At 29.7% G+C, this 13281-nt stretch overlaps 1 protein-coding gene across 1 annotated transcript in view; it reads right to left on the bottom strand.

The window, feature by feature from the left end:
• Positions 1–13281, bottom strand: part of LOC117176320 — a 556505-nt gene that overhangs the window by 15883 nt on the left and 527341 nt on the right. The window contains exon 11 of the mRNA XM_033366539.1: positions 2036–2872. Coding sequence (XP_033222430.1) covers positions 2036–2872 — 837 coding nt within the window. The remainder of the gene's footprint in view (positions 1–2035; positions 2873–13281) is intronic.

Raw genomic sequence — 13281 nt, 5'->3', positions numbered from 1 at the left:
TATTTTATTTACAAAAAAAGTTCTGAGATTCAAAAAAACATTCAGTGAACTGAAAAACTGTGGTTGGTAATATAGGTATTTAGCTGTGTCACATGCCCTTAACTGAAACACTTGCATTTTCCAACAAAAAATTACTTTTGACTAAAAAAGATAAATTGTCCACTAAACTTGAATAATTAAATTTTACGTAAAAAAAGCATGTTTAATTCAAGACATGAATTTTCAACTACAACAATAGAATTTTCAATTGGAATAGGTTAAATTTTCATCTAAAAAAATTAATTTCAACAAAAAAAATGAACTAAAAAAATAGTTAAATTTTCAAACAAAGTGATAAATTCTTGAATAAAATTGTAAATATTTAACTGAAATAATTCAATTTTAAAGCAGAAAGATTAATTTTAACTGAAATGAATCTTCAACAAGAATAATTGAAATTATTGACAATTTTCTACCAAAAAAACATCAATCAAATAATTTTATTATTTACCTAAAAGATGAATTCTCAACCGAAATAAGAAATATTTAATTGGAATACTTTAATTTTTAACCGATAAGAAGGATTTTTATTAAAGAAGATTCACTTTCAAGGAAAAAGATAAACTGTCAAAAAGAAAATCGATTTTTTAACAAAATACGTGAATTTTCAGCGAAATAGTTGAATAGAAAAATGGAATAGGTAAATTTTGAGTTTACGAAATAAATATTTTTTCAACAAAACGGTGGAATTATCAACTAAAATTATGAATCTTCAGCTGGAATAGTTATTTTTAGATGCAAAAATCAATTTTCAAAAAAATAGTTGAATTTTCACCGGAAACGGATAAATTACTTTCCAACAAAGTGGTCAGATTTTCAACCTGAGATAAATTTTAAATACAAATAATGAATCTTAAACAAAAAAATTGATCCTTAATAATAGAGTTGAACTTTTAACCAAGTTAAAAGTTTATAATTCACAAATATTTCTTCTTTGAAACACTACTTCTACTCTAAAAACTGCTTGAAGTACTTTTTTTAAATCTAAAATCCAGAAGAGCGAACTCAAATTGTGATGAATTATGACTCAGAAGAGGGATTTTCCTTACTTCCTTTACTTTTTTATTAAAAATTGATATATAAAAAGCTCTCTTTTTAATGAATAAAAAGCAAGCGATTATTTCTCGAGTTTTAACGATAAATTTGTTTAATTTTCCAGGTTATAACAAGTGCATTAAATGATAGTTGCACGTTAACAAATAAGTGCATTTATATTAAGCATCTTAAAATATATTTTTAATTTTATATTACAATAAAAACTCTTTGGATGCTAGAGAAGAACTACTAACTAATGTCAACAAAAATGAGTAGATACTCTTGAAAAATAATAAATTACAATTCAATTAGAGTAAACTGAGATAATCTTAAATAACTTTTCTAAATTGTTCAAAATTATTAAAATAATGACAACTTGAATTTTCCTACAATCAGATGTAAATTCCCGCTTTCAAAATAAAATTCCTGCTCATTCCCGGTTAAATTCCCCGAAATTATCGGTGATTTGTAAAATTAAAAAAATGACAAACATTTCCAAAATTAACAAAATTTTTTTTTATTGAAAAATTAGTAAATAATCGAATATTTGAATGTCCAAAATATTACAAAAAAAAATCTGGCTATTTATGATTTTCAAAAATTGTAGCAATTTCCATAGTTACCCAACATGTATATTGAAATAAAAATAAAGTTTTTAAAATTCTTCTATATGAGCATAAATCATACATGTGTTACAAAAAACGTTTGAAATCATGCATTTGTTATGCAAAAAATCGTATGCACCAATGGGGAGGTTACCTTATACGACTCGTGTATTTATTTATTTCCCGTCTTCAACTTGCGCTTACGCACTCGCCTTCGGCTCGTGTCGCTCGCCAACGACTCGCACTGAAGAGATTACACTCGTCGAAAAAGTCCTTTTTCTCCCACTTGGCGCATAAGTGCTATTTTGTGTAAATTTTTTGTCCTACTTTAAAGTTGGAGAGGAAAAAGAAAATACCTGTGATGACGTCATCGTCGAGACAGTCGCTTTGAATCTCCATCCTATCTGCAGTCGAGCATCCAACATTCAAAGTCGTCACGTCCGAATTGCATCTGGAATTCTCCTCTTCCCTCTTCTCCCTTCTTGGAGAACCCTCTTCATATCCCGCGTCCTCTGAATCTCTCTTCATTCGCAAGAGGTCCTCATAAATAAAAAGCTTGTCATTGCGAAATGAGGATCTCCTCTTCGGGAGCTTCTCTTCCGCATCAGTATAGTCTCCGAAATAGCTATCCTGAACCTGCAGGATGCTCGGTATTTCTGTCTCGTCAAATTCGGGTGCCAAAAAACGCCTGGCTTGTGCAAAATCATCCATATCCACTTCGAAGTCTTCCGTTTTGCGATGTCTCGGCAAAAAGGAATCTCGGGGTCGACTTGTTTCTTCTCGCATCTTTTCTTCAGATTCCACCTGATTAAGAGATGTCCCCTTCGATTTGGCTTCCCAAACATCTCCACTTTTTTCTCGACGATCCCCAATTCTAAAAGAATCTTTTGATGAGGGATCGATCATTTCTCCTAGTTTGGATTCTCTGTGACTTTGACTTGACCTGACTTTTCTGCCGTGTCGTTCATGGACAAAGTACTCATTGTTGACTCGTCTTTTCTGGATCTCGAAATCTAGTTTACGAGAGCGCCGATCTTCAGATCTTTCCTGGGAGTGTCTGACCTTTTCCTGGCCGAGAGTGCCGAGAAACTCGTGACCTCTTCGACCGTCTCTGGTGTTCCTTTGATTGCGATTCAAACCAGTCACTGTGAATTTTCCCAAGTAAGGACACTGTCGGGTTTCTGGAGAACTCGCTGAAACAAGAAAACAGATGCCGATAGTTAGTGCTTGTTACAGAATTGTGTCCATGAGGCGATTGTTTCTCCAAACGCTATTTGTCAACTAAAACTTGAAACTATGTTGTGCCAGAATAACCTAAGGGTCCTTCAGAAACCGGAATATCGAATATCGAATTCGGATATTCAGTGTACAGATTCTAGAGACTCGATCTTGTCAGGCAAGACAATTATTGTATCTAAATTAGAGACTCTAATCTATAAAAATTTTAACGAAGTTATGTCTTTTGATTAGTGACTAAGGTAGGTGTCTACCCGATGGATGAGTTTCAATTCCCGGCCATTCTCCGGTGATCTCCCGATCAATTAGGGAGTTTCTAAAAAAACTCGAGTAACTCACACCTATCATATTAAAAACAAGTAACTTTCAGAAACCGTTATAAAAATGAGTAACTCGCACGTATTGTTTTAAACTCAAGTAATTAAATTTTTTAAAATTAAATTTCTATTTATTTTAATAAATCTTAATTGTATCTATCATTAAAAAAAATTATCTTTAACCCTCAAACGGTACACTGTAACCGAGCATACGTAAACGGTACACTGGTACGAATTCGTTTTTTGCAATGTTAATATTGATCATTTAATATATTGAACATATAATAAACAACTAGCATACATCACACATATTTAACATATATATTTCATATATATGGGGATAATCAGCTGCAGCTGTGTTTGCATAAATGACAACAAAATGAAAGAAATTCGGGTGCGAATTTGCACTAGTGTACAGTTTGAGGGTTAACCCTCCGCCGTCCTTGTTATATTTACTACCTCCTCCGTCCGAGTGAGTCATCTGTATCTACCCCTTCTTCATCAATACAGTTTGAGAAGAAAAAAAAATATTATGAAAATTCTAAGTTATTATTTAGATCCTCTACTTTATCATTTAATTGTTTGTGACTTATGTTTTACATTCAAAGCAATATCGCAGATTAAGTTAGAAAAAAAATGTATATCGTATATGACGTCAAGGCAATCAAATATGTATTCAGAGTGGAAAATTCGCTAATTTCAATAGTTTTTTTTCTGCTTGGGTTTCGATCCAAAAAGAACAATGTTTCACACAAAAACTACTGAGATTAGCCAATTTTGCATTCAATTTACGATTCAATTTTGAGATTGGGCCTTAAGAAAGTAGTATTTTTTACATTATTTTTTAGAATAAACTCATCCTTTAATTCTTCAATATTAAATTCGACAGCCATGTACTTATAAAAATAGATTCGCAAGATTGTTAAGGCGTTTTAACCCATCACACTGGATTAAGTTGCATTTACATTTTTATAAATTCTTAACATTTCAAATAAAAATATTGCATTTTCAATAAAATAGATTAATTTGTAACCAAATAGTTGAATTTGCAATTAAAGAAGGCAAATTTTTAAATGAAAAAGAATAGTTTCATTTTCAGTTAAAAAAATCACTTTGAAGCAAAGAAAGGAGATTCAAGAAAACAGTTAAATTTTTAACAAAAACAAATGAATTATTAAGAAATTACATGAATTTTAAACCAAATAGTAAAATTGTCAACTTAAAAATGATACATTTTCAAACAAAAGTAGAATATAGTTAAATTTGCACTAAAAAAATTAATAGATTCTTATTTTGCGTTATTATTGACTTTTGGATCCAAAAATGAATTGCTTTATTTTTTTTGCAAGTCAACAGACTATTAAAAATCAACCTACCGCAAGTATAACATATTAATGTGTAACCAACAAAAAATGAATTTTTAGAACAATAGTTAAACTCTTAAAAAGCAAGATTAATTTTTAACGGAAAAGGTAAATCTTCAAAAGCAATAATAAATTTTTAACAATTTAATTCTACTTTCAACCAAGTAATTGAACTTTTAACCAATTTTCTCTCAGGAATGTTCAAATTGGGTAATATTATAAACTGTCGGGAATTTCATTATTCGGCAATTTTCCAATTCGGTAAAATTAGGAACTGTACGGTAATTTTATTATTCGGGGATTTTCCAATTCGAGAACTATATTATTCGGGAATCTTCCAATTCAGAAATATCGTTATTCGGAAGTTTTGCAGGGCAAGGAAATTTATTTTTCGGAATTTTTTAGTCGTCCTAATTTTGATCCTTAAAAGTAAGAGCTAGGATTTGAAATTTTTTATCATTAACAGCATCTTCCATAATATTCAAGTTAATTTGTTTTAAATAAGATAAAATATTTTGTACTTTATGTAGTTTCTGAATGATTGACAGCTTATCGTACTAAATATTTACAAATGTTTACCTAATGTGAAGAATTCCTGAAAATAAAACCAAGAATCTAACGACCAAATTTGGAAAACCACCATGAAATGTTCCCATTACAATCTGAAAAAAGAGAAACGTTTTCCTCTTTTGCTTTCCCCCTAAAAAAAAGAAAAAATTTGGTTTTCATTTCGACGAAAATAAAAAAAAGGAAAGAAAATGAGAAGGCAACCAACTAAATTTCCTTCCGTCTCTTTTTTATTGTTTCCGTACTTTTTATTCTTACCATTATCAAATCACAATAAAAAAACCATTTGTTAGAAATAATCGCCAACGTTTCGGCACTCATACATTACCCTTATCAAGGCAAACAAATATATAATAAAAATAAAAATAAAATAAAAACAAATTTTTCTTTTTTTAGGGGGAAAGTAGAAGAGGAAAACGTTTCTTTTTTTCAGATTGCAATGGGAACATTTTATGGTGGTTGTCCAAATTTGGTTGTTAGATTCTTGTTTTTATTTTCAGGAATTCTTCACATTAACTTCATTATTGGACGTTAAAAGGGTTTTAAATTTGATTTTAATAAAATACAAACAAAATAATATTCGTTTATTAAGGTGTTTTACTGCCAACTACGACAAATAATTAATAATACTTTTTTCTGGTAAATTAAAAGTATATTTTTGTCTGAGTTACAATTTGTCGACAAAATCCTTTATCGTGTTTTAACTAAAAATTTAAAGTAGGTGAAAATATAGACTTTGTCAGAATGTACTAAATATAAAATAGAGGTTTATAATCATTATTCCAAAGTTCGGTTTTCTGCCATCGATGCTCTGATGTGCCATTTGCAGGAGTTGTGAATATATGTATAACGGTCTAATATTGATTTTCACTTCTTCTGATGATTGTTCCTGTTTATTACCATTTTTCGCTTGTTGAGTTAGCACGGCTGGCAACTCGATTTGTTCGTTTGCCGTTAATGTTTTCGACATACGAGCAAACAAACCCACAACCTCTGGAAACATCTATTTCGAATTTCGGGAAATTAAACTCGTTTGAAATTATTTGAAGTAATAACGTTTCGAAATTGCCTAGTGAAAATTCATTTATCATACAGGCTTTTGAATTTTATAATAAAGGAATTTATTTTATATACAGTTTGCAGAATATACCGCTCTTTTAATTTCCATTTTTTAAATACGTGAAAAGAAAAAGTTCATGGAAATATATCTAGTTTTTATAAATTAGTGTTTGATTGAAATGCAGGTATTCAATAACAAAAAATTATCAGTTAAGCTTTGATTTTATTAAATATAGGAGGGCGGGGGTGTCAATTTAAGTTTTTTGGTTTGGTCATAGTAATTTTAAAAATAAGGAAGAAAAGTAGATATATTTTTTCATATCTAAGAAATATGAATTTGACTGTTTTCAGGTTGTTCTTTTGAAATTTTGAGATTTTTGTAAATCGCGATTTCCGAATGAGGAATTTTAATTTTATAAATGTATTTCTAAGAGAGAAAGTTTGAATTACAAATGATTTTTTAATAATAAAGGCTACAATATTCTGTTTTCAATGTTTTGATGAGATATTCTAAAAATGACAGAAGGATTCTATTCATAACCCCTTGAAAATATTAAATGAGGTTATATAATATTTATGTATCAATAAAGATTAAAAATTTTCTTCATGATCAATTTAGTAAATGAAATTCTCAAAACAAGTAATTCTATTTGATGATAACAATTATTTCTTAATGTTTCTCATTACTGATAAAAGAGAAAATGTTACTTTCAATTATTTTTAAATATTGGGAAATAATTCTGTTCTCAACATTTTGCTACCAGACTATAATTTGTGAACTTTTACACAAATCAAAAAGGGATAAGAAAAATAAAATTATAGACAATAAGTAGAATATAGTACCTTACTTTAGAAAATTTATAATGAGGTAAAGATACAATAATTATCGACACAGGTAATTACAAAAATACCAGTACCGATAATTTTAAACAGAATGTAGATTTTTGAAGATTTTGAAATAAAACTTTGAAGGTTTTAAGATAATGCAATTTTTTGCATAAAATACTCCTGGGAAGACTTAAGTTATTAAGAAAATATTTTAATAGAATTCAAATGATTTCCGAAAATTTCGGAAAAGGTTGTAGAAGATTTCAAAGCAAATCTTACTAAATTTGCAAGATTAAAAATGTTTAGAATAGATTTGGATAATATTAAGAGATATTTAGAAGTTTTAAAATAATACAAAAATAATTTTATTTAAAATAAAATATAGGTTTCTAAAAATTTCGAAAAAAAATTGACAATCCTTTCAAGAATTTTGAAATATCACAATAGAATAAGAAAATATTCTTAAGATTTGAAGATATTGACAAAATAGTAAAAAAAAAATCTGGTTAGATTTAAAGGCAATTATCTTAATTTTGCAGAATTTTGTCAAAAATGTAGGAAAAATTCCATTCATCTAAAAAGATGTTTAGTTAATATTTAAAGTGATTCGTTTTTTTAAAAATTATTTATAAGAGAAATTTTTAAATTATTTATAAGAGAACATTTAAAAAGGTCATAAAACGTTACAACATAGTTCTAAAATTGACATCAATAAATTAGAAACATTTTAAAACAAATGAATAATTCGAGTACTTTTGAAAGATGTCTGGCAATTGTTGCAATTTTTAAGATCTTAAAAATATTTTAAATCTTTTAAAGCCTCGAAAAGTTTTAAATATTTTTTTAACTACTCGAATTTTGCAAACATTTCTGTCAAATCCTGTAAAATAAAAAAGATGCCTTATAAATTTTCTAGATACTTTTTCGAGGATTCTGAAATCTTCAAAAACCTTTTTGAATTTTATTTTTCAAACCTAGGAAAATTATATTTATATAACTTCAAAGCAAATAAACGAAGAAAATTAGAAAATAAATAATAATTTTTCATAGAAAATTCGTATCTTTTAAGTAAAATTTAATATGTTCTGTTTAAAAATACAACTGGTTGAAAATTGCTTTTTTTTGTTAATGATCCAAGTATTTTGTAACAAATAATCTTTTTTGGATAAATTGAACTGTTTTTTATTTAAAATAAAAATCTGTTTGAATTAAAGCATCAAATATTACATTTATTGTTGAAAATTTATTATTCTGTTTGAAAATCGACCTATTTGGTTGAAAATTCACGTTTTGCTGAAACTTTGATTTGAAATATCTGAAATTATCAAAAATCTTTTTGAATTTTCTCAAGATTCTTAGTCAAATTATATTAATATTATCTTAAAAACGAATAAACAAAGAGTTCTTGAAAATAAATAGTTAATACAAGTTTTTATTTTGCATTCAAAATTATGTTGCCCCTTAAAACGAGCGCGATTGGTGATGCTAGTAGCGGAGATCGGGGCGGAATGGGACAGGTTATTTCATTCATCAAAATACCCACCATCTATTAAGAAATACTACACAATAAAAATAAAATACAATTTGAAAAGTTGTTCTTTTGTCCCGTCTCGCCCCAGGCCTGAGGCGAAACTGAACACATACGGGGATAAGACGGGAAACTCTAGCTATTTTCTATTTTTAAATTAGAAAAGTAATTTTTCCAATTATTTTTGCAAAAAGAATTACGCGTAACTATTTATATGCAATCTCTATTATCTTAGATAATATATTATAAAATACAAAGATTTGGTATTATTATTAAATTCATTTTAATTTAAAAGTTGCATGAGACAAAAAAGAAGTTAATAATGAGAGCGTAAATCGGGCCTAAGGACACAATGCGACTAACGAGACAAATCTGTGCCTGAGGCCGAGTTTTTCCACCCCTCATCATAAAACGAGCTTTCAGCTTTCAAAGTTCAGAATAAAGCTTGAACTGCCTTCATCCCTCAATCATGCCCCTACTATCAACCCGACTCTGCTCCCTGCACTTATTCGATCATATTGATTCCGTCGCGTCTCGGTCGAGACCGCAAAAATCTCATTATTTTTATGGTTAATTAGTTGCCCAGGACGCACCGTCAAAGGGTCCCTCGACAAGGGAGACTTGATTCTTTCGACTCATTAGGCGATTCCCGACTTACGGTCCGATTTTCGCGAAAGAGAGTTTGCTGAACCTCCATTGAGGTGGACGCGGTCCAACCGTTAATCACCAATGAAACGAGGCACGTCACGTGCGTTACGATTAGAGAAGAAAGATTTAAGAAATAGGGGTTGTTCTTCTTGCTAGAAAAGGAATCGAATCTCTTTCCTTTATAAAATGTGACCCTCGCTTGCAGACCCGAGTACCCGGGTGCCCACCAAGGTACGTTTTTGCATGAGAGGGGAGCAAAAATCATCGTTATTCAGCTCAATTATTCTTAGCCAATGCTGTAATTATCATTTATTTGGGAATCTTTTTTTGTGGAAATAATCCACTTGAAAGCATACATACGTCGCTGAAACATCCAGCGTACCCGTATATCCACCACATAAAAATCCAACTTTGTGTGGGTTATTAATTTTTTATCAAGTTATTTGATTCATGCACGTGAAACCTGCTGAGTAATAACATAATTAATAATTATTTGTTACATTATGTATGTGGCAATCCGAAGTTCAAATATTTTGCCTCGGTTAGCAGCGTAACTGTTATGTTTGCGAGGTCCGCTAGGCACAGCAGGTGAATTGTTTTGGTGTTTTAAAGTATTTGGCGCCTTTTTTATTATCTTTTGATATTTATTTATTGGAATAAAGGACAAGAAAACGATTTCAATTAGATCAAGGTACTTATATATTCTACAGTACTGACCACTATTATGTCTCCGAATGCGAAGTATCCGTTTATCCCCCCCCCCCCTCCGCCCCAAAATAATGTCCAAAAACCACGCTCTAAACAAGGATTAAGTATTTTGCGATATATTGGTCATAATTACTATTTTCTTATAGCTTTTTTACAGAACATTTTCAATGGTCAAATAACAAAATTTTATGTATTTTTCTTATTAAATATTAATTATTTAAACAATTTTTTTATCAAATTTTATCGCAAATGATCGGCATCTTCACAACGTCAAAAACTAATTAGGAAATATGGAAAAGCTTTTTGCTCGATTCAATATGTTGTTAATTGTTTAAACAATTGTATTATTTTTTAAATCTAACTTTTAACTGGAATAATGTAGAAAAATTTAGTCGGTTTTAAAACTTTCAAAGAATATGCATTTAAATAAGTGGAGTGCCTAAAATTACTGGATACGTGGAAAATGAATATTATTATCAAGGAGACATGTTTTTTCCAGGAGAAGGAGGGGAGGGGGCTTATATTAATATATGTGTAATTTCAATTTTTTTTTTACGTTTTGCAACAAACTTCTTGTTGTAATTCAAAACAAAACTTGTACAACACATTTAAACACCTAGTTCTCCCACCTACTTCAAATCAATCTATTATTTGTTTTTCTTTCTTGTGTGAGAAAGCTTTTTTGTTTAAATTAATTTTATTTAAACATTAGGAAAAGAGCAAGAATAATTCACTTAAGAAAACACAATACTACTTAGAAAATTAATCTTGTTGAAGTTTACTTATTATTTGTTCATAACTAAAAAGGCAAAAAAAAGTTAGACATACGAAAAACTGCAACTTTTAGGCACTTATCTAAAAGAAGATAATTATAAACAATACAATATTGTTCAAATAAGCATGTTTGTTAACTTGTAATAAATATTACATTTTAAAGTAAAAAGTGGATGAAAAGTTAAAAGTTTTATAAAAAAGCGCAACTATCTAGCATTAATAAAGAGGAAGATAATTATAAACAATAATAATTTGTTTAAATAATTTTATTTTGCTAAATTGAATTAATTATTACCGCACTTCGAGTTAAAAGTAGACACATATTTGAAAATTTCAGAAAAAAACTCAACTCTCTAGCAATATTTGAATTGAATATTATTAACAATAATAATAACCTGTTTAAACTATCGATATTGTTAACTTTAATAAATTATTAACCTCACTCAAATTGTAAATTGGACAAAACGTCCAATTTTGTTGAAATACAGTGAAACTCTTTTATAGCGCCGATTTTGGGGCTGGCGGCGGGAGGGAACTAACTCCTTATAGCCCGCTCCGCTTTTGTTAGTTCACGCCTGACTGCTCGCCTGAGTGACACCCGCAGACCCCGCGCAGCCTCAGTTACACCCACCTGCTGCGCGGCGTCGATTCTCAGAAAGGCTATTGGAAGGAAGATCTATTGAAAGGTTCCACTGTTACTGCCATTTTTTAGCATTATGTGGAGTCGAACAAATTTCCGGGTGATATTCATAAAAACTCTAACAAAAAAAAGTGGACTACCCTTCTATAAATATACGTTTATTTCTGTAGAATGGGCAAAGGAAGGAGATGCAGCTTTATGGGAAAGTCAAGGGATAAAAATTGATTTAGCACTTTGGAAATTTTGGAGAGATTCCTAAAGCAGACGGTATTCATAAAGAGCTTTTGAAAGGCCCTAGAGAAGTTTGCTTCTCGAACTTCCGGACACTCACGCCTCATCGGGAAGATATCAGCTCTTGTGTTGTCTGCGAAACTGTACTCGAGACTAGAGGATACCTGGGTCGTTATAATATTTCGAAGGAGTTTCCGGAAGAGCGTCATTTCAGAGGGAAGTACTAAAGGAGCCTGGGTATCGAATATGTGATGCTCAGTTTAGCAGCTAAACTTTCTTTCTCAAAGTCAACTTTAAAACAGGACTTAAAATAAAAAATCTACCTGATTTAATGCTTATAAAATTCAAAACCAAATTTAATAGACTTTTGAATAATAAAGCTTGAATTTTCTCCACTATCTATCCATTATACAGGAAATATCAACTGAAACATTTGATCACGATGACCGCCATGACTACTGACCCTACATTTATTTTTAAAGAAAAATCATTCAATATTGAGGAATACTTGATCTATTTGCGTATGTACATCTAAAGAAATATTTTAAAAAATACTTTAAATTATTCCCCCAAACGGAAATTAAATTTTTTCTAGAACATTTCCTGTTGGTCATAGGAAATTTTAAATCTTCTAGAAGTGAGAATCGGAACTAGGTTAATCTATAGAAATACCTTTAGAACAAAATTAATTTTCAAAGTTTAAAATTCGTCGTTTTGGTTGAAAATTCAGGTATTTTTTAAACTTTATTTTATTCCTGTTTAGCCTTAATTTTTCGAACTAAATATTAAATGATTCGATTTTTGATTCGAAGTTTATCCTTTTCAGTTGGAAATTTAACTATTTGGTTTAAAAATATTTGATATTTTGATTGAATTTAACTGTTTTTTATTTTAAATTAAAATGTTTCTTGTTTTAAATAAAAAAAACTATTGCGTTTTTTGTAATTGATATTTTTTTCAAAAATTTAACTTGCGAGCTTGGTAAAAAACTTAATTAATCTGTTTGATTGAAAATCCGACTATTTTACTATGCAGCCATTATGTTCAGTTGGAACGACAACTGTTTTGATAAAAATTCAACTATTTGGTTAAAAATTAACATTCTTGGTAGAAATTTTATATTTGCGGGATGAAAATTCAAACGTTTTGTAGAAAAATCGCCTTTATAACTTCAAATTTTTATAAAAAATTTGAATTTCTTTCCACTTTTAAACGAAAAATCTTTTCTGGTTGAAATATTAACTTTTACCCGAGTAAAAATGCTTCGACTTGAGTTTGACTTGGTTATGTCTTGAGTTCGTCTCTAAGACATCGACGTCTGGCTGCGTGTCAAAACTGAGTCGAGATATAGGCCTTCGTCTTAATTTTATGGCCAAGACAGGTAAAACGGCGTTTACTTATCTTAAGTCGAGCCTTCTCTTGGCTAAGACGACGTTTACTTGACTCAAGATGAGACTTGTCTTGGCTGATATTATCGGACCGTTTTTGGCTTATAAATGAGATTAAAATAAATGAATAGAAAATTTTTAATTATTAAATTAGTTATTTTTAATTAAAAAATTCAGAATCGGTGGGTCTGAACGAATATAACCCTTAAAAATTTTCTTCAAAAAAATAAAAATGGTAACTTTCTAGAAGGACCTCCTAACCCGTTAGAAAAACGTAAAAACAAACAACATTTTCGGTATCCTCCTCAAAGAAG

The sequence above is a fragment of the Belonocnema kinseyi genome, chromosome 7 (genome assembly GCF_010883055.1).
Source record: "Belonocnema kinseyi isolate 2016_QV_RU_SX_M_011 chromosome 7, B_treatae_v1, whole genome shotgun sequence".
NCBI classification, from domain to species: Eukaryota; Metazoa; Arthropoda; class Insecta; order Hymenoptera; family Cynipidae; genus Belonocnema; species Belonocnema kinseyi.
Note: the sequence above shows the minus strand (reverse complement) of the source record. Positions and strands in the feature narration are given on the sequence as shown.